This window comes from Saccopteryx bilineata, chromosome 3, assembly GCF_036850765.1.
Source record: "Saccopteryx bilineata isolate mSacBil1 chromosome 3, mSacBil1_pri_phased_curated, whole genome shotgun sequence".
Taxonomy (NCBI): domain Eukaryota; kingdom Metazoa; phylum Chordata; class Mammalia; order Chiroptera; family Emballonuridae; genus Saccopteryx; species Saccopteryx bilineata.
The window spans coordinates 297,718,454-297,743,329 of record NC_089492.1 but is presented as its reverse complement, the minus strand read 5'-3'; the positions used below and the strand labels follow the sequence as shown (position 1 = coordinate 297,743,329).

At 42.0% G+C, this 24,876-nt stretch overlaps 2 protein-coding genes and 1 pseudogene across 2 annotated transcripts in view; 1 reads left to right on the top strand and 2 right to left on the bottom strand.

Moving 5' to 3' along the window:
• LOC136331912 (zinc finger protein 420-like) overlaps positions 1-24,446 on the bottom strand; it is a 320,698-nt gene extending 296,252 nt beyond the window's left edge. Inside the window, 1 exon segment of the mRNA XM_066271080.1 lies at positions 24,383-24,446. The gene's annotated coding sequence lies outside the window, so the exon portion shown is untranslated.
• Positions 1-24,876, top strand: part of LOC136330136 (zinc finger protein ZFP2-like) — a 91,264-nt pseudogene that overhangs the window by 33,224 nt on the left and 33,164 nt on the right.
• On the bottom strand, positions 6,223-24,384 carry LOC136331902 (zinc finger protein 420-like). The gene is made up of 3 exons (XM_066271073.1): positions 24,233-24,384; positions 13,482-13,608; positions 6,223-9,772 (listed from the first exon to the last, which is right to left on the bottom strand). Exons 1-3 carry the CDS (start codon positions 24,245-24,247, stop codon positions 8,682-8,684), a joined length of 1,233 nt encoding a protein of 410 aa, XP_066127170.1. The 5' UTR covers positions 24,248-24,384; the 3' UTR covers positions 6,223-8,681.

Below are 24,876 nucleotides of genomic sequence, written 5' to 3'. Positions count from 1 at the left end.
CTGGTTTGAGCAAAGCTCACCAGCTTGGTCATTGGCTTGAGCAAGGAATTACTTGGTCTGCTGAAGGCCTGCAGTCAAGGTACATATGAGAAAGCAATCAATGAACAACTAAGGTGTCGCAACGAAAAACTGATGATTGATGCTTCTCATCTCTCTCCGTTCCTGTCTGTCTGTCCCTGTCTATCCCTCTCTCTGACTCTCTGTCTCTAAAAAAAAAAAAAAAAAAAAGCAAAACAAAACAGAAACTAAAATTAAAAAAAAATTTTTTTAAAATATTCCTTGAAACAGCATCACATGTTTACAGTCATTTCTTGCCCCAAGTTTCCTCCCTCTTGTCATCCCAGGAGACACGAAGAGACCCATGATTGACAAGGCTCATCCCTCTGAGTGAACAAGGCTGTTACTGGAAGCAAATAATCATAATATGCACAAGCCTTCAAACTGGAGATTGGTAATTCTCATTCAAATCTTTCTAACTATAACAATTCAGTGACTGTTAAATAGAGTATAAAGCCACAGCCTGTGTATCACACCTTAATCGTGCACACCCCACGGGCTCACCACCAGCAAGTCCAAGTTCCCCTTCTCCCCACTTCTAAGTATTACTGTCTATAGAACTGTTTTTGTCTCTTCCCAACTTCTAGACACAGTTGACCTTCCCTGTCTTTCCTCACGCCCTCCGCTGCTCTCTCACTTTCTCTGTTCCTGTCCCTACATCTGCTTCGGGAAACTCTTGAAACCTATTTCACTTTAACTTGCTTTGTCCCTGATCTGAGTGCTCTCATCTCCACACCTGTCCGCGTCTTTCTCCTCTCCCCACACCTGTGACTCCTGTGCCTCTATTTCTGTCATTATTTCTGGTCCCATCACCCACCCCCACTGCAGGCTGAGTCAGAGCTGTTTCCCCCTCAGCTCCCTCATCCCTAAACCACCCTTTCTGTCCTTACTTTCTCCCCAAACTATCCTCCTCTTGAAATGAAATAGAACTTACTTCCTCTAAAACAAAAAGAGTTTAAGTGGAACTTACTTTTTCTAAAAGACTCCCTGCCCCTGGTCCTGAGACTAGTACTACAGGCTGTGTATGGCCTTGGGCTAGTTTTGCAAGGCTGTAGATGTTCCTAAAATGTTTCTTCCCTAATTAATCCCACAGATAAATACTGTACATGAGTTTGTTTCTGTGCTTTGTTTTACTACTAGGTTTCACTTCTTCATATCTCAATTATATGTGATTTTGTCTTTAAAAGCTAACTTCAAACTATTCAGGGCCACATGATCTGATGTACTTAGATCTCACTGGCTTTCACTAAAACTTTCCATAAATTCGTACTTTGTTGTGGAGAACATCTATATGCTCTGGATGGTTTCCATACAACAGTGCCCTGTATTGCACCCCCACTTCTGCTCACCAGCCCCCCTCCCTGTGCGCCCTTCTCTCTGGGCCCCTTTCTCTCCTCGGGGTTCTCCCCTATCTTCCCCTTGCGCTCCTTTCACCGGTTACTGTCACTCTCCCTGTCGCAGTTCCATCCCCCCGCACCCCCACATTGTCTCTTTATGGCCCCTCACTGACCTCTCCTCCCCCTCCCCTGACTCTCTTTCCCGACCCCTCCCAGCCCCGTTCTGTGCATCCCAGGGGCCCCTTCGCTGTCGCTGCTCCCACACAGCCCTCCCCGCGGGGCTGGGGGCTCTTCTGGGGACCTGGCGTTCTCCCCCGAATCCCTGCCCCACGGAGAGTGTGCTCTTCCTGGACCCGGGTCTCGTGTTAAACGGGCTGGGGGTCACAGGAGGGGTCTGCAGTTCCCCAGGATAGGGATGCACATTGTCCATCTCCAGCGCTGTGTCCTTCTCCCAGGACTTTAAATAGCGCGGGGTGGGAAGGCGGTGTGCCCCTTCGGGCCGAGACAGGAAACATTTCGGCAGGCGGGGTCCCATTCCCCACGGCGGGGGTGGGGCACGGAGTAGCATACCTCAGAGTTTCCCTTGAAACAGACGCAGAGCTCTCACCCAGCAGCGAAGTGGGCAGGCTCGGGGCCTCTCACCAGAACTCCACACTCAACGCTGGGGGTTGGGGAGCAGGTCTCTGGTTGTCCACAGCGACACTCAGGCTCCAAGTGTGCAGGAATGGGGACCGGAAGGGTCAGGTTTAAACCGGGAAGACCCTTAGGAGATCCTGTATGACTTCGCTAGAAACGCTTCCAGTTGATAGGAAGCTGCGAGTTTGCAATGCCTCTAAATCCGGGCTGGTCAAATCGCAGGCTGAGCGCTTCAAGCAGTGGGTGGGGCCTTAACACTGACAAGTCAGGAGTGGAGACAGCAGGAAAAGAGAAGGGGCCAAAACGGGAGTGTACTGGAATTTCCTTTTTCCTTGTTCTGCACTGATTGCAGTTATTTTCTTGGTCATTGAATTTAACTAAGGTAATCTTTAGTAAGGCTTAAATATCATTACTCATATAACTTAAGATTAATTTCCCCAGAGCTCAGTTGGTTAGAGTGTCATCCTGATACAACAAAGGTGCAGTAACCCCGACAGGGCACATACAGGAAGCAAGCTATGAATATATAAATGAGGGGAACACAAATCTATCCTTTTCTATCACCATCACCATCTTGCCTTAGTATCAATAAATACATTGAGGAACATTTTGATGATGACGCAAATATTCACTGTTGGATAACAACGTTGACACACACATTTGTTGTAAGACTTTTCTTAGACACCCCGATCTAGTAGCTAGAGCATCCTCAATATGCCAAGAATCAGCCAACGAATGTGTAAATAAATTGAACATCAAGTAGATTTCTGTCTCTCATAATATTTGTTTATATTCAAGTCTCATTTAAAATGAAGACTTTCTTTGGATACTTAATTTTTTTTTAGTAATGTATTTAAATCTAGATTAAATACATCACCTCATTCATTATATTTTATTATTTTCCCTGGTGGGTATTCCAGATATTGTGTGAAAATATATTCTGCTGAAAGTCCTTCCAAACTGATTATATTTGTAGTGTTTCTCTAACTAGTATAACTGTGATGTTTGGTTATTAATGAAGAATTAGACTCATCTGTGGTGGTGCACTAGATAAAGCATTAACCTGGTAACACTATGGTAGCTAGTTTGAAACCCTGAGCTTCCTGGTCAAGGCATATATTGGAATGGATATTATCTGCTTCTCATTCCATTCTATCTTTCTCTTGTTTTCTCACTGTCCTCTCTCTAAAATGAATAAAATCTAGAAAAAAATAGATCAATATTTTTGTTTGTTGTAAAGGTTGGGTTTCATACTTGAAGAAATTTTTCCAGATGTTGAAACAAAGGACGATTTTTGACAGATTTATAACATGATTATATTCATATTACACATAATAGTTTTAATCTCTATAGTTGATTCTGATATGACTAAAAGTTAAATTTAATGCTTTTTTCAAATCATTTCTTGTTTTGGTTCCTAAATATATTTTTAAAAACCATATACAGTTGGTTGTAGATTTGGAGATCTGTGTAATACAGATTAGAGAGATCATACAGGACTGTGTAGTATTTTAGTCAGCCATGTTGGCATAAAAGACATTTCAGCGTGTACACTGGATGAAAGGCAGAAACCACAAGATGAACCAAAAACTCGAGGCTAGAATGTTTCAAGAGGAAAGTGTATTTGAAAAGTGCCTGGGTGCAAGCAGGCAGAGACCAACAAAGGGTGTCAGACCCGAGATGTGGGAGGCAGCATTAAATATAGGGGTTGCAGCAGGCACATGCTGGTATGAGGCTGCCTGGACTTGCTGGTATAAGGTTGTCTGGACTGGTAGATACTCAAATTAGCATATCAGGATTTGTGGGCTGGTCAGTGATTTTACAATGATCAGGAGGGAAATTCTGTTGCAGAAACACAAATTCTTTTGATGTAGTACAGGTTAATGAGAGCAGTCTTCTTTCGCGTCCTGGGAAAATTCTGAAGATAGCCAAGAGGTAAGGAATGTCCCAGGAACAGGTGAGACTTGGCAATTCTGAGCCTGAGGCCAGGCTTTTACAAACAACTATAATGAATTACACTTGCATAATGGTCAGGTCCCTCCCCAATATAAGCTTTCCGTGACATTTCCGCAAAGATAAACATTTTGAGTCATTTCAAAGTAAAGGCCAGAAAGGCAGTAAGAGAATAGCAGACAAATTAACTTCAACCTCACAGTGGAAGAAGAGAATATTCTGTGTTGAGCCCTAGTGGGAAGAGGGGGGATGGGAATTTGACCTTAAATTGAGGTCTGGAGCTAAAGGAGCCAACTTATCACTCATATTCACAACAAAGAAATACGAGGCAGCAAGAACACTTTATCAAACTCAAAACATTTGGGGAAAGGCCAATTTTCAATGAAAGCTAAGAATTCATTTTGGGAAGTTTTGTTGCTTATAAAATGTATGAGGGAGTGAAAGAAACATATTTACAAGAGAGAGAAGACTACAGTGATACCTCAGTTTTTGTCAATATTCCATCTGAAATCAACTAAATCCGAAACTGACAAAACCCAAGGAAATTATTTCCACATAAATCAATGTAAATGCAATTACACAGTAATCACATACATATAATTGTATTAGTACTCACATACATGTACGCAGTAATCACATACATGTAATTGTAGTATTAGTACTCACAATCAATAAAAAAAGCACAAAAACACTGGAAAGCAATGGAATTGCTTGACTATACGTGTGGGATGATGCTCACACAATGAGAAAAATGCCACACTGGGCAGGAAAAAGCTTAGCTGGACCTTTGTTTTCAAAAAATTAACAGTGAGGTCACTTGGGCACGTCGACAATATCTGAGACATCTTTCGCAGAAGAAATCGACAGAAACCTAAACCCACCATAAATGAAGTCTAAAAAAACCAAAGTATTACTGCATCTAATTAATTGGTTCAAAAGTTTGACATGTCTTTTTCTTTTCTCATTATAAACCAGATGTAAATATTTACATTATGAAAGATTTCAAGATTGACTATGGCGCCTGACCAGGCAGTGGCGCAGTGGATAGAGCGTTGGACTGGGATGCAGAGAACCCAGGTTCGAGATTCTGAGGTCACCACCTTGAGCGCGGGCTCATTTGGTTTGAGCAAAAAGCTCACCAGCTTGGACCCATGTTCGCTGGCTTGAGCAAGGGGCTACTCGGTCTGCTGAAAGGCCTGCAGTCAAGGCACATATGAGAAAGCAGTAAATGAACAACTAAGATGTTGTAACATGCAACAAAAAACTAATGATTGATGCTTCTTATTTCTCTGTTCCTGTCTGTCTGTCCCTGTTTATTCCTCTCTCTGTAAAAAAAAAAAAAAAAAAAAAAAAAAAAAAGACTATGGCGAATTAGCTCATTTTGTTAAGAGTGTCATCCTGAAAAAACAAGGTGACAAGTTTAATCCTCAGACAGGTCACACACAAGTATCAAACGAAGAAATGCATGACTGAATGTAAGACTGTGCCACATTGACAATGATAGAGCTTCTCTACAATATGAAGTCTTTGATGTTCATTAAAAACTGAGAAATGGCCAATCGCTTTGCCACACTGTCTACATCTAAAGGGCTTGCTGGGCACGGGCAGTTCACTGAGCAAGTAGAACGTTGGCCTGGTCTGTGGATGTCCCGGGTTCAACTCCCCGTCAGGACACACAGAAGTGCCCATCTGCTTCTCCTCCCTTTCTCCTCTTCTATTTCTCTCTACCCTTTCCACAGCCCAGGGTCCATTGGAGCAAAGTTGGCCTGGGCACTGATGATGGCTCCATGGCCTCAACCTCTGGTGCTAGAATAGCTTCAGTTGTAACAGAGCAATGCCAAGGATGAGCAGAGGATCACCCCCTAATAGGCTTGCCGGGTGGATCCCAGTGGGAATATGTGGGAGTCTGTCTTTCTCTCTCCCTGCTTCTCACCTCAGAAAAATACCAATAAATAAATAAATAAAAATAAAGAGCTTCTTACCAGTATGAACCTTTTGATGCTGAGTAAGATTTGAGGATCTTCAAAAGGCTTCACCATTCTCTACATTTGTATGATTGCTCTCCCATATGAATCCTCTGATGTACAATTAACTGTGACTTCCACATAAAGGATTTGCCACATTCTAAACATTTGAGACCGGTAAGTCCACTAGTTGTGGGCACCACAGCTGCCGCAAGGCCCGTGCAGGTTTACAGTAGATTTGGATAGATCATAATAAACAAAACGGAGCCAAGAACTGGTGAGCCATTTTCTTTATTTCTAGCCCCACACTCAGCCGGCAAGTAAAAACACACAGGAAACGGAAGCCATTCATTCAGTGCTCACAAAGCTACTGACACATCCGAGTTTTCCTAGAATCAAAGGCTATGACCAGTTCAGCCCAGCTTTAAAAGCCCCTCACTTTTGTTCCGTTACCAGGCCTCCATCTGACTGCTTTCTATCCAACCACCACGTGGCCTCTGTCCTACAACATCATGGTCTCCTCTAAAATGGCCTCCTAGCTATTCTCATTAAAACTTTTCGGTGGAACAATTCCTGCTCCAGCACACATTAACATAAGCCCATTCCCAAGCGTGAAAGTAATTAGCCACATCATCTGAGCGACGGTCATCCACAAGAACAGTGCCATTTTAACAACAAAAGTGAACAAAATCAGAAAATACAAATTTTACAAACTTATTTGCCCAAAAAGATCTCTCCTCAGTATAAATTTTCTGATGGTTAGTAAGAGCTGATGAATTTCAAAAGGCATTGCCAGTTTGCATTTGTATGGTTTCTCTCCCATGTGACTTCTTTGATGTGTAGTACAGTGTAATTTCCAGATTAAGGTTTTGCCACATTCTAACTATTTATGAAACCTCCTTCAGTATAAATTTTCTAATATTTAGCAAGAACTGAGGAATGGCTAAAATCTTTGCAACATTCTAAACACTTATGAAACCTCTCTTCTGTATATATCTTCCGACATTTAACAAGAGCTGAAAAAGGCCAAAAGCATTGCCACACTCTATACATTTGTAGTTTCTATCCTGTGTGAGTTTTTCAATGCTTAGCAAAAGCTAAGGATTGGTTAAAGCCTAACAACATTGTGTGCAATTATATGGTTTCTCTCTCATGTTAACTCTTTGATGTACAGTAAGGTGTGAGATCAGAAGTAAGTTTTGCCACAATCTAAATATTTGTGAGCCTGACCAGGCAGTGGCATAGTGGATAGTGTCGGACTGGGATGTGGAAGGAACCAAGTTCGAGATCCTGAGGTTGCCAGCTTGAGCGCAAGCTCATCTGGTTTGAGCAAAGCTCACCAGCTTGGACCCAAGGTCACTGGCTCGAGCAAGGGGTTAGTCTGCTGAAGGCCCAGTCAAGGTACATATGAGAAAGCAATCAAGCAGGGGTCCCCAAACTTTTTACACAGAGGGCCAGTTCACTGTCCCTCAGACTGTTGGAGGGCCACCACATACAGTGCTCCTCTCACTGACCACCAATGAAAGAGGTGGCCCTTCCGGAAGTGCGGTGGGGGACCGGATAAATGGCCTCAGGGGGCCGCATGCGGCCCGCGGGCTGTAGTTTGGGGATGCCTGAACTAAGGTGTCGCAAGAAAAAACTGATGATTGATGCTTCTTATCTCTCTCTGTTCCTGTCTATCCCTATCTATCCCTCTCTCTATTAAAAACAAAGCCTGACCAGGCGGTAGTGCAGTGGATAGAGCATCAGACTGGGATGCGAAGGACCCAGGTTCAAGACCCCGAGGTCACCAGCTTGAGCGTAGGCTCATCTGGTTTGAGCAAAAGCTCACCAGCTTGGACCCAAGGTCGCTGGCTCGAGCAAGGGGTTATTCAGTTGGCTGAAGGCCCATGGTCAATTCACATATAAGAAAGCAATCAATGAACTAAGGTGTTGCAATGAAAAACTGATTGATGCTTCTCATCTATCTCCGTTCCTGTGTGTCCCTATCTATCCCTCTCTCTGACTCTCACTCTGTCTCTGTAAAAAATAAAATAAAAATAAAATTATAAATAAAATAAAAAATAAAAAAATATTTGAGACTGCTCTCTAGGATGAATTTTCTGATGCATAGTAAGAGTTGAAGAATGGCTAAAGGCTTTGTCACATTTTTTACATTTGTATGGTTTCTCTCCTGTGTGAAGTCTTTGATGTACAGTAAGAGTTGAGAAATCCTCAAAGGCTTTTCCACATTCTATACATTTATATGATTTATCTCCTGTGTGAGTTCTTAGATGTATGGTAAGAGATGTAGAACCACTGAAGACTTTGCCACATTGCTTGCAATTCTATGGCCTCTCTCCTTTGTGAATTGTTTGATGTTGTGAAAGATTTGATTTACGAATAAAGGTTTTGCCACATTCTTAATATTGATGAGTCCTCTCTCCAGTATGAATTTTCTGATGGTAAGAGTTGAGGAGCGACTAAAGGCTTTGCCACATTCTCTACATTTGTATGGCTTCTCTCATGTGCGAGTTTCTTGATGTAGAGTAAGATCAGAGAAATAACTGTAGGCTTTGCCGCATTCTCAACATTTGTATGGTTTCTCTCCTGTGTGATTTTTTCGATGCATACTAAGAGCTGAGGAATCGATAAAGGCTTTGCCACATTCTCTACATTTGTATGGCTTCTCTCATGTGTGAGTTTCTTGATGTAGAGTAAGATCAGAGAAATAACTGTAGGCTTTGCCGCATTCTCAACATTTGTATGGTTTCTCTCCTGTGTGATTTTTTCGATGCATACTAAGAGCTGAGGAATCGATAAAGGCTTTGCCACATTCTCTACATTTGTATGGTTTCTCTCCTGTGTGTATTCTTTGATGTACAATAAGAGCTGAGGAATGGCTAAAGGCTTTGCTACATTGTCTACATTTGTATGGTTTCTCTCCTGTGTGAGTTCTTTCATGCACAGTAAGACCTGAAGACTGACTAAAGGCTTTGCTACATTGTCTACATTTGTATGGTTTCTCTCCTGTGTGAGTTCTTTGATGCACATAAAGAGATGAGGATTGGCTAAAGGCTTTGTTACATTGTCTACATTTGTATGGTTTCTCTCCTGTGTGAGTTCTTTGATGTATAGTTAGAGTAGAGGAATCATTAAATGCTTTTCCACACTGTCTGCAATTGTATGGCTTCTCTCCAGTGTGAATTCTTTGATGTACAGTAAGGTGTAATTTCCGGATAAAGGTTTTGCCACATTCTAAACATTTGTGAGATCTCTTGCCAGTATGAATTTTCTGATGGTCAGTAAGAGTTGAGGATCGTATAAAGGCTTTGCCACATTCTCTACATTTATATGGTTTTTCTTCTGTGTGACTTCTTTGATGCATAGTTAGAGTTGAGCATTGGCTGAAGGCTTTGTTACATTCTCTACATTTGTATGGTTTCTCTCCTGTGTGAATTCTTTGATGTCTAGTAAGAACTGAGGAACGGCTAAAGGCTTTGCCACATTTTCTACATTTGTATACTTTCTCTCCTGTGTGAATTCTTTGATGCACAGTAAGAGCTGAGGAATCCTTAAGGGCTTTGCCACATTGTCCACAAGTGTATGGTTTCTCTCCTGTGTGAATTCTTTGATGTACACAAAGTTGTAATTTTTGGATAAAAGTTTTGCCACATTTTAAACATTTATGAGATCCCTCTCCAGTATGAACTCTCTGATGGTCAGTAAGAGATGAGGATTGGGTAAAGGCCTTGCCACATTCTCTACATTTGTATGGTGTCTCTCCTGAGTGAGTTCTTTGATGTATAGTAAGAGTTGAGGACTGACTCTCTTCTAATGGCATAGCTGAAAGAGACAAAATAAATGTTTATTTTGTTATGAAACAAAGGCGAATGGACATACCACATGACATCAGAGAGGGATGTATAGTTGCTTTCATTACTGACAATAGCTGCTGAAATATCCTGGCACACAATGGCAAGAGTATAAGAAAAATTCCCAATTCTCAGTCACTTCTCTGGAGAGACAAGAGATGACAGTACTCTGTGCTCAATGTACCAGCTGCGGTCCCAGGTTTCTTTTCTGAGAGCCAGCTCACCAGGATTGAACTTGGCTCATCAGTTTGTGCGCAAGGTCACCAACTTGAACATGGAATAATCTACATGATCCCATAGTTGCTAACTTGAGCCCAAGGTCACTGGCTCTGACACAAAGTTGCTGGCTTGAACAAGGGGTCATTGGCTAAGCTGGAGTCCTCTGGTCAAGGCACATATAATAAGCAATCAGTTAACCACTAAAAACTGCCTGAAGTAGGAGTTGATGCTTCTAAACTCTCTCCCTTCTTGTCTCACCCCCCCAAAAAAGTTAAAAGGAGCAAAAAAGATAAAAAATGTGAACGATAAATGTGAAGAATAAATATATTAATAAAGAATGAAATCATAGCATTTGCAAAAGCATAAACACATATGGCAGAATTGTACTAAGTGAAATAACTCAGGCAAATACAGACATGCACTATATGATGTCATTTATATATGGAATATAAAGAACAATATAACGCTGGCCAGCAAGCTCGGTAGATAGAGGGTCAGCCTGGTGTGCAGAAGGTTTTGAATCAAACCCTACTCAGGACACACATGAGCAGTGACCATCTGCTTCCCTTCCCTCGGTCTTCTCCTTCTCTCTCCCTTCTCCTCCTGCAGCAAGGGGCTAGCCTGGTTTGACTATCGGCACTGGGTGATGATGATGGCTCAGTAGGTCCGAGTGCTGCCCTCAGGCACTGACATTTGCTCTGTGATTTGTGCATCTGGCCCTGACTAGGGTTGTTGGGTTTATGCATTTTGAGGCACATACAGGAGTCTTTCACTCTATATCCCTTTCTCTCCTTACAAAAAAAGTTTATTTATAAAGAAACCACAAACAGACTCACAGGTACAGAGAACCGAGTAATGACTGACTGCCAGAGGGGAGGGGAATTGAGAGTCTGGGTCAAAAAGATGAAGCAATAGAGGAGACGACATTGAGAGTTACAGAATGATCATGGGATGTAAAGTGCAGCATAGAGAATACAGTAAATAATATTATAATAACTATGCTGGGTCCTGGAAATATCACAGGGAACACTTTCAAACTCTGTAAAGTACATGACGGTCTAACCATTATGCAAAATAGCTAAAACAATTAAAAATGCTACTGAATAAAAACAAATGCGAAACAAGAATAAATTTATCTCCAGAATTCTGAATATTATATAAAAGGTTCACTTATAAAAGCTGATTCTATATAATTAAAGTTGTAAGTGTACCCTAAAACAGCAAATAGTTTGCATTATGACAGATAATATACAGCAAAAAAATTTCTTAAACAATGCAACCAAATCATTCAAAAATAACTATGAAGCATAGTTGTAATACAGTAACATTTAAATGACATGGGAAATATTTTTTCAGGTTCAATATATTTCAAGCACTTTTACACAAAATGTAGAGGCTGTAATGCACCTCAGAGCAAAAAAGAAATTTAAAAAGTTCATTTCTAAATAAAGAATTCATTAGAAATTTGTAAAATGCTGAAAAAAATAATCTTTAAACATTCTAGATTAAGTACACCATGCTAAAGGTGAATGCTGAGTAAACAGATGAAAAACTTTATCATTGTTTTTGCCTGAAGTAAACTTGAATTAAGGAACAAATAAATCTCCTTCTAAATTTAAAAGGCTTGTAAGTCTGTAACTCATTTCTTGCCAATAATGAACATTCTAGCACATTGTATTAGCACTTCTAGATCTCAAAGCACAACTATGACAAAAATCTAATCAGAAAGTGAAAATACAGAGGACACAGTCCAGGCAGCTCCGGACTGGACAGGAGAGAATTACAGAATGACAGTGATGACGAAAGCAGGTAACAACGGACACTTTCCTACCTGCTGGGCAACACTCTGAAGTCGTCTATGGCAGTAACTTATTGAAGAACTGAATGAAGTATGTACATAGAGACATGAAATCACTCTAATGTGGAGAATTATGAAATGCAGGCTGGAAATTTTTAATGACAGTTCATACTAAACAAAAGGACCTTTTGAAGTGAAACAGAGAATTAGATCTCTGCACATTGTGGAGGTGCCCTGTGCTGTGATGAAACCACTGAGTCTACACTCTGTAGGGTCTCGAGGGAAACCTCCACGGGATTAGAAATGACAAACCTGAAAACATGACATCTGTCCCAGGATTCCTAGAATTTCTGCACCCAGTTTCAGGATCTCAACCACTTCCTTCATAAACTGCTACATGAGAAAAAAACAGCTTATCATACAATTCCTCAGCTATGAGCACAGGTTTTCCCAGGTCCCCAAACAATGGAATAGGAACCAGACCACAGCAGCCCTCACAGTCCAAGGGGAGGACTCTGCCCCCACAGCAGTGTCCTGAGAAAGAGCAGGAACACGGGACGTGTTGGAGACCAGCTATCCCTCTATGACAACAGAGATACACCTGGGCCTCTCACAGCCCTTCCCACTGCAGCAGCTTCCCAACCACACTGTAAGGTCTGCCCTCCTCTGTGACCTTTAGGTCTCTCACCTGTGTCATCTGCCTCCTCATCCCACCTACCTGGGTGGAAGGATACTGTCATTTTTCTCCACAGTCTACTGCTATATTTGCTCAAAAAAGAGAACTAGGACAGCCTGACACATGGTGGCACACACTGAAAAGGGTACTGACCTGGAACACTGAGGTCCCAAGTTTGAAACTGGCTTGAGTGCAGGCTCACCAGCTACAGCACAAGATCAGCAGCTTGAGCATGACATGATTCCATGGTGACTGGTGTGAGAAAGGTCACGGGCACCTGCCCTGTGGTGGTGCTGTGGATAAAGTGTCAACCTGGAACACTGAGGTTGCTGCTTAGAAACCCTGCGCTTGTCTGGTTAAGGCACATATGGGAGTTGATGCTTCCTCCTCCTCCTCCTTTCTCACTCTCTCCCTCTCCTCTTTAAAATGAATTTTAAAAATAATTAAAAGTTCACTGGCATGACTTGAGCCCTGAGTTCAGGACACATATGAGAAGAAACCACTGAGAAGCTATAGTGACAGAAATACAAGTTGATGTTTCTCACTTCTCTCCCATACTCTGTCTCTCCCTGTCTCAAGGGTAAAAACAAAAAAGAAAAATAAAAAGGACCAGGATTGATTTACAAACAGCAAAACACACTTATTAAAAAAGGAAACATTAAGTTTTGACAGAGAGTCTTCAATTTCCAATCCAGTTTATCCCCAGTTGAGAAGACATGGCAGAATATTACAGAAATTGATTTCCAAAATACTGTTTTCTGTTACATCTTAATTATTCTAGACAATATAAAAGTTTTCAGACACTGACTTCTGATTAATGTACAGCATGAAGCCTTTCTTCCTATATTAGCAAACCCCCATATTAGTTTCCTGAGGGCAGGTCTGAATCCAGCCATTCAAGGCAGAAGCTTAAAAGAGATGTTCTCCTAAGGAAGAAAACAAAACACTGTGGATGTAGAATAAACTCTGAAAGAAAGTCATCCTCACCCAGGGAGACCAAGTTTATGTAGTTCTCCAACATCACATCCATGTACAGTGTCCGCTGAGCTGGGTCCAGGCATTCCCACTCCTCCTGAGAGAAATCCACAGCCACATCCCTGAAGGTCAAAGTCCCCTGAAATAAAGGACACATTGCCATAGGTCATGGACAGGGTTCATAATGTCACCCAACTGGAAAACACAGGAGAGGTGGCTTTGACCTAGAAAAGAATCCTGAATTATCCAGTAGTATCATTTTTCACCTACTAACATTTTTTAAATGTCTTTTTTGGCTTGACCTAGTGGTGGCGCAGTAGATAGAGCACAAACAGGATGCAGACAATCTAGGTTTAAAATCCCGAGGTCACTGGATTGAGCACTGGTTCATCCAGCTTGAGTGTGGCATCACTGACTTGAGCATGGGATCATAGACATGACCTGCTCACTGGCTTGAGTAAGGGGTCTCTTGGTCTGCTGTAGCCCCCCACACACAAGGCATGTATGAGAAAGCCATCAATGAAAAACTAAGGAGCCTTAACAAAAGATTGATGTTTCTCATCTCTCTCCCTTCCTATTGTTATGAAGTACTGCACCCCAGATTCTGAAAGGCATTATACATCATTTCATCAAATTCATGTAGAACACCCAGTCCAGATGAATTTTGAAGAGTTTTATTAAAGGAGAAAATTTATTAAATATGCCAAATGCATATTGCTTACACGGGGCAGCAGTCCCAAATTGTGTGTCTCTATAATATTCTAGGGGTTGGTCATATACCCTTAATTATACATGGGTGGGGAAAAAGCCTGACATCACAGCATAAGCTTATAACCTTTGTTTTCACCTATACAGGTTTGGGGAAAAGGATGAAGAGGGGATGGGACACATTCATTAGCAAGTTTATAACATTTGTCTACAGGACTCATAAAAAATGTTTCTATACAATAAAACTTACAAGGTAACACAATGGTAAAAATGGCACTTTACATATTAAAAGATATTCCTATATTTTCTAGTGTTCATTTGCTATTCCTTTGTCTAGAGATACATACACCAACCACATGCTTTCAGGAGGGGAGGCGTAGTTTCCATGGGACAAATGCCTGTAAATGGCCCATCATTATAAGAAAAGGTTTATTTAAATCTTTCTCTTCCTGCACCTGCCTAGTTATTCACCTATTTCCTTACAGCTGCCAGGAGAGAGGTAAGAGAATCCAAATCTCCTTCCCCTCTTCATTTACAATACAATGCTATCAGCCATCCTGGTTTGATGCTAATCACACAAGTACAAAAATCACTTACAAAATCTCTCTGCACACCTAGCCCAAATTAATAAAATGTTCTTTAAGCTTCCTAAAATATTAATATTAATTCTGTAGCTTTTTGGTACCTTACAACAATCCCCATTGGTTTTATTTCCTAAGTTAAATCCTTGACTTAATTTACTGAAGAGCATGAAGCTGTTGTGTAGAAAATACTAACTTATGCCATGTAATAGATATTTAACAGACAGTATTAATAGCAATACAGTTCACTAAAGAAACAAATATTACTGATTGATTTCCCATAAACTGCACAAACCTTTTGCAACTTACATAAAATTAACTGGCTTCTATAATAATTTACTTTTAGTCGAACTCTTAATTTTAAAAGCTTTAACCTTTAGTGACAATTAAGTTGGCTTTCGTTTTACCCTAGTTTCCCTTTTTCTAAAGTCTGATTAAAAAGGAGTCCTTAGTGAGTTTCTTCATACATTAGCCGTACGTAGACCAACCAGCTTCCGGTTTGTGGTTGGAGTGAGGCAAGCCTTCTATTTTGGCAGCAGTGGGAGGAGTCAGGATCACAGTGTGTGGACCCATCCACGTGGGAGCCAGTCCTTGGGTGAGGCACTGGATCTCCTAGTAATGTTGGAATTGCCTTCGGACAATTTTTTGAACAGTTTGCTGAGTAACCTATAAATCCTACAAGTACGTAAAGAAGGGGTGGTTACGTTTCCTTTACTATTTGATTCATGCATTTTACTTGCCCTGGACCTTTGGGGCCTGTGAGAACAATGTAACTTCAAATTAGTTTCTAATTAATATTGGGTTCCTTTCCTACTAGCTTTGAGACTGTGGATACAAATGTAGGCCCAATACAGAATGGTCAAGCTAAACCTGGAATGAATCCTATATAGTAATTTCCTAAAAATTGTTACTGTAGCCTAGTTTAAAAGAAAAAGCTTTTATTTATTTGTCAATTATTTATTAAAGTCTATTTCTAAATGTTTACCTGGGGGCCCTGGCCGATTGGCTCAGCGGTAGAGCGTCGGCCTGGCGTGCGGGGGACCCAGGTTCGATTCCCGGCCAGGGCACATAGGAGAAGCGCCCATTTGCTTCTCCACCCCCACCCCCTCCTTCCTCTCTGTCTCTCTCTTCCCCTCCTGCAGCAAAGGCTCCATTGGAGCAAAGATGGCCCGGGCGCTGGGGATGGCTCCTTGGCCTCTGCCCCAGGCGCTAGAGTGGCTCTGGTCGCGGCAGAGCGATGCCCCGGAGGGGCAGAGCATCGCCCCCTGGTGGGCAGAGCTTCGCCCCTGGTGGGCGTGCCGGGTGGATCCTGGTCGGGCGCATGCGGGAGTCTGTCTGACTGTCTCTCCCCGTTTCCAGCTTCAGAAAAATATAAAAATAAAAATAAAAAATAAAAATAAATGTTTACCTGGGAAAATTCTTTTTCTGTTGGTAAAATCTTTTTCTAATTGGTTTTGAATAAACCTTTGGCAATAAGGGTCCGAAAACCCCACTGGTTTTGGGTGGCATTTTTCTATTTGAATTCCTATTTATTTGAATTCCCAATTTTGAAGCAGACTATAAAAATATAAAATAAACAATAAAATTCAAACTACTAATGTTAACAAATACTATAACAAGTGTCCTAATACAATAAAGTGACTAAAGCCTATTAGACTATTAAATGAAATAAAGTTCTAACTAACATAACAGGATCCAAAATAAAATTCTTAGTCACAAATGTTCTTAACACGTTAATGTAATTTTACTAAGTCTATGTTGACACTATTGCTGCTTTATATTACTGACAAATGAAACCCAATTTCTATTTCAGTCTGAGAAATGTCCTGAAGAGCATGAGTCATACATAGGAAAAATCTACAAGGCACTGGAACTGTGGTCATATTTCTACACTTTGCAGCTAGAGTCTATGTCCTAATGATTAATGTTTCTAGCAGGAATTAGGAGCAGGTCCCACTCTACAATAGGCATGGGGCATTGAGACAAGAGGAATAAAGAAAACACTATACATTAAACAAAGTGACAGAAATTAGACTGTTAATACCCACAGTAGAGATCTTCGAGAGATAAATTAAACAAATATTCAGGCAAGGCACAGTAAATGGCCCTCGTGTTTACAAGAAATGAGATCAGTTTACCTGCTACTTGGAAGAAATTCCCTAGGCTCATAAATGGTGTCATGAGATGGGGGGGGGGGTCAATGGCCTTGGGCACCTTTAATCCTGCAGTGGCAGGATCCAGCAGTCTAGGCAAGGTCAGGTCACAGGAAGCTGGAAAGGGTTGGAAAAGACTGAACCCTCCCTCCACGGAGCAAGGGGGCAGCTTTATTTTCTCGTGTCTCCTTTTCCCACAGCAAAGGCATGTCCCCTGGTTGGGGGTTGAGAAGCCTGGCAGGCCTCAGCTCAATGAAATTTCCACTCTTGAAGCAGGGCCCTGATGGAATTCTATGAAGCCCTTTTGGGGAATTGAAGCCTTTAAGAGCATATACCCAAAACTGGTATCTTTCCTGATCTCTTTTGGGCTCCACTTGCCTTTTCCTGTTTCCTCTCTTGGTCATTATAGACCAGGGGTCTGTAACCTATGGCTAGTGAGCCAGATGTGGCTCTTTTGATGGCTGCATCTGGCTTGCAGACAAATCTTTAATAAAAATAATAATGTTAAAAATATAAAACAGGCCTGACCTGTGGTGGCGCAGTGGATAAAGCATCGACCTGGAATGCTGAGGTCACTGGTTCAAAACCCTGGGCTTGCCTGGTCAAGGCACATATGGGAGTTGATGCTTTCTGCTCCTCCCCCCCTTTCTCTCTCTGTCTCTCTTCTCTAAAATGAATAAATAAAAATAATTAAAAGAAAAAAAAAGATCAGAGCAGAAATAAATGACAAAAAAAATATATATATATAAAACAGCCTGACCAGGTGGTGGCACAGTGGGTAGAGCATCAGATTGGGATGCAGAGGACCCAGGTTCAAAACCTTGAGGTTGCCAGCTTGAGCGTGGGCTCATCTGTTTTGAGTAAAGCTCACTAGCTTGGACCCAAGGTCACTGGCTTGAGCAAGGGGTTGCTTGGTCTGCTTAAGGCCCATGGTTAGGGCACATAAGAAAGAGCAATCAATGAACAACTGGGGTGTTGCAACAAAAAACTAATGATTGATGCTTCTCATCTCTCTCTGTTCCTGTCTGTCTGTCCGTATCTATCCCTCTTTCTGACTCTCTGTCTCTGTAAATAAATAAATAAATAAATAAATAAAACAAAACATTCTCATGTATTACAATCCATTCATTTCCTACCGCTCTTGTTCATGGTTGTGGGAGGCTGGAGCCAATCACAGCTGTCCTCTGGGACAACACCAAATTTTTATTGAATAATGCATAACGTACACGGGTCGTTGTATGGCTCTCACAGAATTACATTTTAAAATATGTGGTATTCATGGCTCTCTCAGACAAAAAGTTTCCCAACCCCTATTATAGACCTTAAAAGCCATGCTCAGAAGATCTCACTGAAGGGCTTAAGGTTCTTTTCCTGTCTATATAAACTCTTGGAAAAAGACAAAGGACAACATTATTAGCTGGATTAAACAAAAGAGAATAAAATCTTGCAGGAGAAACAGGTTGGTTTGGTGTCTCCTTTAGAATTCCTGAGTCTGTTCTGTTCGCTGCTGAATAACTGAGTACATTAGCATTCAAAAGAAATTTTAACAAAAGCATGATAAAATAGATTTGTAGGAGTTCCAGGATATGACTTCTTTTCTTATATTACCTAGCATTAAACAATGTTGTTTCAAAATGATAATAAATTAAACATTATATAAAAGACATTATTAACTATTCTTAATATTTAAACTAAGATTTGAATATCACAGGGCTATAAAACAGCAAATGAAAATTAACAAAGGCTTTTGAAATAACATATTTCTAACATGGAAAATATCTTTTTTTACACAACACTGGGGGAACAACAAGTCACCCCTCCTAATCCAGTGGTCAGAAAACCTATTAATTAATAGAGCCAATTATTAACAGTATAATAACTGAAACTTCTTTTAAGAGCCCATTTAAATTTGAACTATATATGTAGGCACTGTCCCTATTGAGACAGTGCCCACAATTGGCACTCCGTTGGAGAGCTATACCTAAGAGGGCAAAAAGGCCTTTTGTGGGCCGTGAGCTGTTTGCAAATGGTAGTTTGCTGACCAGAGTTCTTAGGAAAAGAGGGAAAAGGAAGAGGCATCCGATGTGTCTGTCCCTCTTTGCACAACCCGAGGGCTGACTGAACCCGATCCTGGCCAAGTGCAGGATGGCAGCAGCGGCGAGGCTCCGGGCTCAGTTCCCAAAGCGGTGCCCATCCTTCCCAGGCTCCCGTTCCCTTCTCCTTTGCCGTCAGATTAGGGACACAGTTGCCATGGGAGAGGTGGCGCGGACAGGCGGGCGTTTGGACCTAGCATTTCCAAAAACCAAGCCGACTTTCATTCCCTCCCCGAGCATCTGTTTAGCTTTATCTTTTACAATAAAAGCAGCAAATTAAAATACAATTTTTATAAATTTACCTTCCTAACAGTGGGCTGCTTTAGCCTATATGAGGTTTCCAATTTTTTCCGCAATTCCCTGAAAATTGTTTTTACAATTTTTACTATTATGGCTAATGCAGTGGGTCTCCCTTATGAACCCCAGGCCTTCTACGTAACTGAGAGGCTTGGAGAGACTCCAACTTCCCCTTGGCCCTGAAGGAGAGTGTTGGAATTTTTCTCTAATTTTTTACACTAGTGGAGGGCAACAAGCCACTATCCCCAACCCACGGGGGGCTTATTTCTAATAATTCTATTCCCTATAATCCTATTACTCATGATTCTATTACTCCTTCTGGAGCTGCAATTTAATTTAATAAACTGCCAATTAATTAGTAAGGTCTACATCCATGGTTAATTTCTAAATTCTTTTCTTTCCTTTAAGATTTTTCTAAAGCAAAGTTCTAATTTTAATATTATTCCTATCCTGTATTTTCTAAATGGGCAAAACTTCTTTTGGTCAGTAGGCGGATATTTGAAACTAGTTTCTAGTCTATATTTTTGTCACCTTACCCTTAATTTGTCGCTCTCTCCCCGTCGCTCTGCACACAGAAAGGTGAACCCTAGGCTACCGTGTGTCTGGAGGTGGCAGGGCTTGCCTCTTGGCGCGTGGCCTCCTGCTTCGGTGCGCTGTGGTGGCGAGGGCGGGAGCACGGCTAGGGGAGGGGGAGGCATGTCTACGTTCTTCTCTCCACGGCCTTGCCCCCACTCCATCGTTCCGCACACCCCGCATCCCAGCTCGGTTTTTCTCTCTTCTCTCACCTAAATCGCTTACTTGCCAGCCCTTTCCCATAGAGGCTGGAGAAACACTTTCCTGGCCATATTCCCTATTGCAATACGCATATTGACTTCTTTCTAACTGAGTTCTAATTCTTTCTCTCGAATCCCTTTTCTGTCTTAGATATGTCTGGCCATACTAGGAAGACGTAGTGCCCTTTCTGTATTGAACAAGCTTTTAGCCATTGTGGGGGATCTGATGTTAAATTTAGCCATTGATCAATGTATGGAAATTGATCAGGGTAACCTGGATCCTCAGTTACGATATTCCAGACTTCCTTTACTAGCTGGAGATTAAAGGTTCCCTTTGCTGGCCATTGTATTCCGAAAATAGGCCATTTTGATTCACAGAGATAGCGTAGCCTTTTCTTGGACCATTTAATTCCGTATTCACAGCCATCTCCATAAGCTTCTTGAAAGTGCTTTAAAAGACAACCTAACGGGGTCTTCTGTGAACTGGCCCCTCCTCCCATATTCAATAACCAAGGCCATGAATTACAAAATTAAAACTACTTCAGAAAAATCCAGAAACTAGTGCATCGATAAAACAAGAAAGATAAGACAGATAATTAACTAGCACCCATAACAAAAGGGTGTTTGACTATAGGGATATTAATTATTACACAAGACAAGGTGAAGAAGCCAACAGAACAGAATAATTTCCTGCAGAGGAGACCTAACAGAGCGCCCCGAAGCTAGAATTTGAGAACAAAGAGAACAACAATTCGCCAATTAAGATTGCTTTTTAGGCCCTGGCCGGTTGGCTCAGCGGTAGAGCGTCGGCCTAGCGTGTGGAGGACCCGGGTTTGATTCCCGGCAAGGGCACACAGGAGAAGCGCCCATTTGCTTCTCCACCCCTCCGCTGCGCTTTCCTCTCTGTCTCTCTCTTCCCCTCCCGCAGCCAAGGCTCCATTGGAGCAAAGATGGCCCGGGCGCTGGGGATGGCTCTGTGGCCTCTGCCTCAGGCGCTAGAGTGGCTCTGGTCGCAACATGGTGACACCCAGGATGGGCAGAGCATCGCCCCCTGGTGGGCAGAGCTTCGCCCCATGGTGGGCGTGCCGGGTGGATCCCGGTCGGGCGCATGCGGGAGTCTGTCTGACTGTCTCTCCGTTTCCAGCTTCAGAAAAATGAAAAAAAAAAAAAAAAAAAAAAGATTGCTTTTTAGTCAGAGGCTTCTAGTCTTGACACAAAAGACTCAAGCCAGGCCTTAAAGAAGACACATTTAGACATTAAACAAACGACTTAGACCTGTGTGGGCGCGCACTTTCACAGATGAGGAAAGGGCTCCCCCTTGTGGCCTCTCAGGTGTATGAAGGCTGCATCCCTGCAAGGACTTTAGTCTTAAATTCAGGAATTTTAGACAAAAGAAAGGAAAAGAATGAGATCTCGACAAACACAGAGAAGTTTCTGGGAGCACGGGCAGAACTGGTGGACCTGGTCCACTCAGTTCCTCCCAGACCAGAAACAATTGACCCCACTAAATGGCACTTTACTGAGAGCCTCAACTAGATATCTCTGGAAGTCCTAGGCAGGAAGAAGTCTCCACCAGTACCTCTTTTAGAGAAACAGATATCCCCAAGAGCCTCAAGCAGGACCCAATCCCAATACTCGTCCTTCCAGAGTATAACCAGAAGTCCCTCTCCTAGCAAAACCTGGGCAGGACCCAGAAACTCTCCACTGACGTCTTGGTCTTGGAGAGCATACTGCAAACATGCCGACCACGTCTGATCTATTTGGCAGCACCCCAAAACACAAAGACTATAGACTAGTTACAAACAGCAAAGTAGTTTTGAAGGCCCTACCTACTCCACCAGAGTTCCATATCTCCGGAGTTACAACTCAGCAAAGCCCCCAAATCCACTCTCCCTACTTCTAGTCCCACACAGGAAAGCAAAAGCAAGAATTCAGAGGATGATAACATTATACAGAGTGAAATAAGTAAATTAGAAAAAACCTAAGAACTGTATGAACCAATGCATAGATGGGACATAAAAATGAGACTTAGAGACATGGACAAGAATGTGATGGTAACAGGGCGTGGGGTGGAGGGGTGGGGAAGGGGCGAGGAAGGAGAGGGAGGGAGTGGGGGGAGAGTAGGGGAACAAAGAAAACCAGATAGAAGGTGACGGAGGACGATTTGACTTTGAGTGAGGGGTATGCAGCATAATCAAAGGTCAAAATAATCTGGAGATGTTTTCTTGGAACATATGTACCCTGATTTATCAATGTCACTGCATTAAAATTAATAAAAATAAGATTTAAAAAAATAAATAAAAAAATAAAACTACCAAAAAAAAAAAAAGGGGGGGAAGGTATTAAAGAGACCTGACTGTCACAGTGCAGGAAAAAAAAAAAAAAAGAATTCAGAGGAAAGTCAGAAAATTCAGTAAAGCAAAAAGAGTTGCTTTACCTACCTCCTCGATTTCTCTGCCGAATTGTCCAAATTGTTGAATTTGGGAACAGGGGTGTCTTTTTGGTACCTTACAATACTATTAGTCCGTCTCTACCTGCCTGCCTGTCTCTCACAAAAAAAAGTTTTTTTCTGTTTTTTTTTTCTTTTACACACAGTAATATTCTTTAACATACATTCCAACATTTAATAAAGAGGATAACACCCCTCTACAAATACACTACACAGAGTTTATTTTTCAGAAAAATATATTTTAAAATTTATTTAATTTTATTAAGTGAGAGGCAAGGAGGCAGAGAACCTGAATCCCACATGCACCTCAACCAGGATCGCCTGGCTAGCTCCCTACTAAGCAATGTTGTGCCCATCTGGGACCACTGCTTCATTGCTCGGCAACCAAGCCATTTTAGCAGCTGAGGCAAGGCCGTGGAGACATCCTCAGCACCCAGAGTCAACTTGCTTGAATCATTTGAGCAACGGTGACAGAAAGGGAAGAGAAAGAGAAAGAGAAAGAGAAAAAGAAAAAAGATAGTAAATGAAAAAAAGAATGGGGAATGGTAGAGAAGCAGATGGTCGCTTCTCTTGTGTGCCCTGACCAAGAATTAAACCCAGGATTTCCACACACTGGGCAGATGCTCTACAGTGGAGCCAACTGACCAGAAATATAAATTTTAAAATTAAGGCATCATCCGGTTTGGGTAGCTCAGTCAGTTAGAGCATTATCCTAATATGCCAGGCTGAAGATCCGACCCCCAGTCAGGGCACATCCAAAAATCAAACAATGAATACAGAAACAAGTAAAACAGCAAATTCTTGTTTTTCTCTCGCTAAACCAATCAGTAAATCAATTTATAAAATTAAAGTATTAACACAGGCATGTGGATTTGTATCATTCACTCTCAGCCGTGTATATTTCTCAGCTGAAAAAGTCAGGGTCAGTTGGAAATGTAACTACTTCTTCAATTTTGATGTGGACAATAAACTGCAGTTTGCTAAAACTGCTGATACTCACTCAGGAGTTCTGGGAAGGGAACTGTGTTTCCACACATTTAAAGAGCTCACTTTTTACTAGTGACGCTAATGTCTTGAGTCCCCATGTCATACTTCTCAATAGCACAGGGAAAAAATACCCAGGAAGAAATTCATACATGACCTTGAGGTCAAATAGTTTTATGAAATTTATTGTTTTCATAGAACAGTATGCACAGCAACCACAATTTTATCTGAAAATTTACTATCTATAAACATAATCTACAATTTTTGCAAATGTCCATCGAACGTTTCCCCCCAGGTTCCGATCTTTAACACTCCCTTTAAATAGCGAGTCTTTTGCAGCAATCTCGTGACCATGTCTCTTCTAGCTGCTCTTCTCTGTCAGAACTTCGTCAAGTATTCTGAGCCATAGAAAGTGCAGTTCCTTACCCCTGACCTGAGGACCTGACCCTGCAGCCACATGAATCTATAGACTACATTCCCTGCTTCACTGATACTCTGAGCCTCTGACCTGACCCCATAAGGAATTTCGACACAGGTGCCCTCCCATGTTGATGTGTCACAAAGGGGATGTTTCCAGTAGTGGAAGGGCATTAATTCATGGTGGGAATTGTTCATGCCTCAATAGACAGACACATCAGAAATAGAGAATTAAGGTTTCAGGTCCTAAATCCAGTGAATTTAGAAGAAAAAGCAAACACCGCCTTTGCCCAGGATATATGGCTTACCTGAGATGCAGCCATTCTGTCCTGGTCCGGCTCCTGCTTATTTACTCAGGCAACAATACGTTGAGGAGTCAAGTCTGCATTTTGAGAATGTGCCACCACAGGTGTCCACACAGCCCCTCTATCCACTTCCACCACAGTCACAGACAGGACCTGGAAACGCTGAAAAGGCCACACTCTCCTGTCCTTCCTCACTGGAGTCAGCCAAAAGTGCTCCTACAGGGAGACCACACTGTATTACTTTCCTGTCTTCACCTGTCTGTCCTCCCTCAGACGTCCACACATTCCCACAGCAATGAGAACAGGCGCTGCTCTCCTGAACGCCCAAACCCAACACAACACCCTGTCACCTCCCCTGACCATCCCACTCCCCACTCTCACTAATGCATCCCGGGCACTCTTCTTTCTGGGGCATGTCTGTGCCTCCCCACTTACCTTTGCCTGTTTCTCTCCTAAGATTTCAGAATTCCTCTTTTGTTGGGGACCAAAAAATAAACAGGGTATTTTGTAGTCTGGATTTTGGGGACAGGGGTGCTGGAAGCTGGCTGTGGGCTGGCAGTCTGCCCAACCCCCCACCTCACCTGCCTAATTAAATTAACAAAGGGCTGTGCTTCTCTGCTCCTTCTGCTTCCCCATGTTCACTGGAA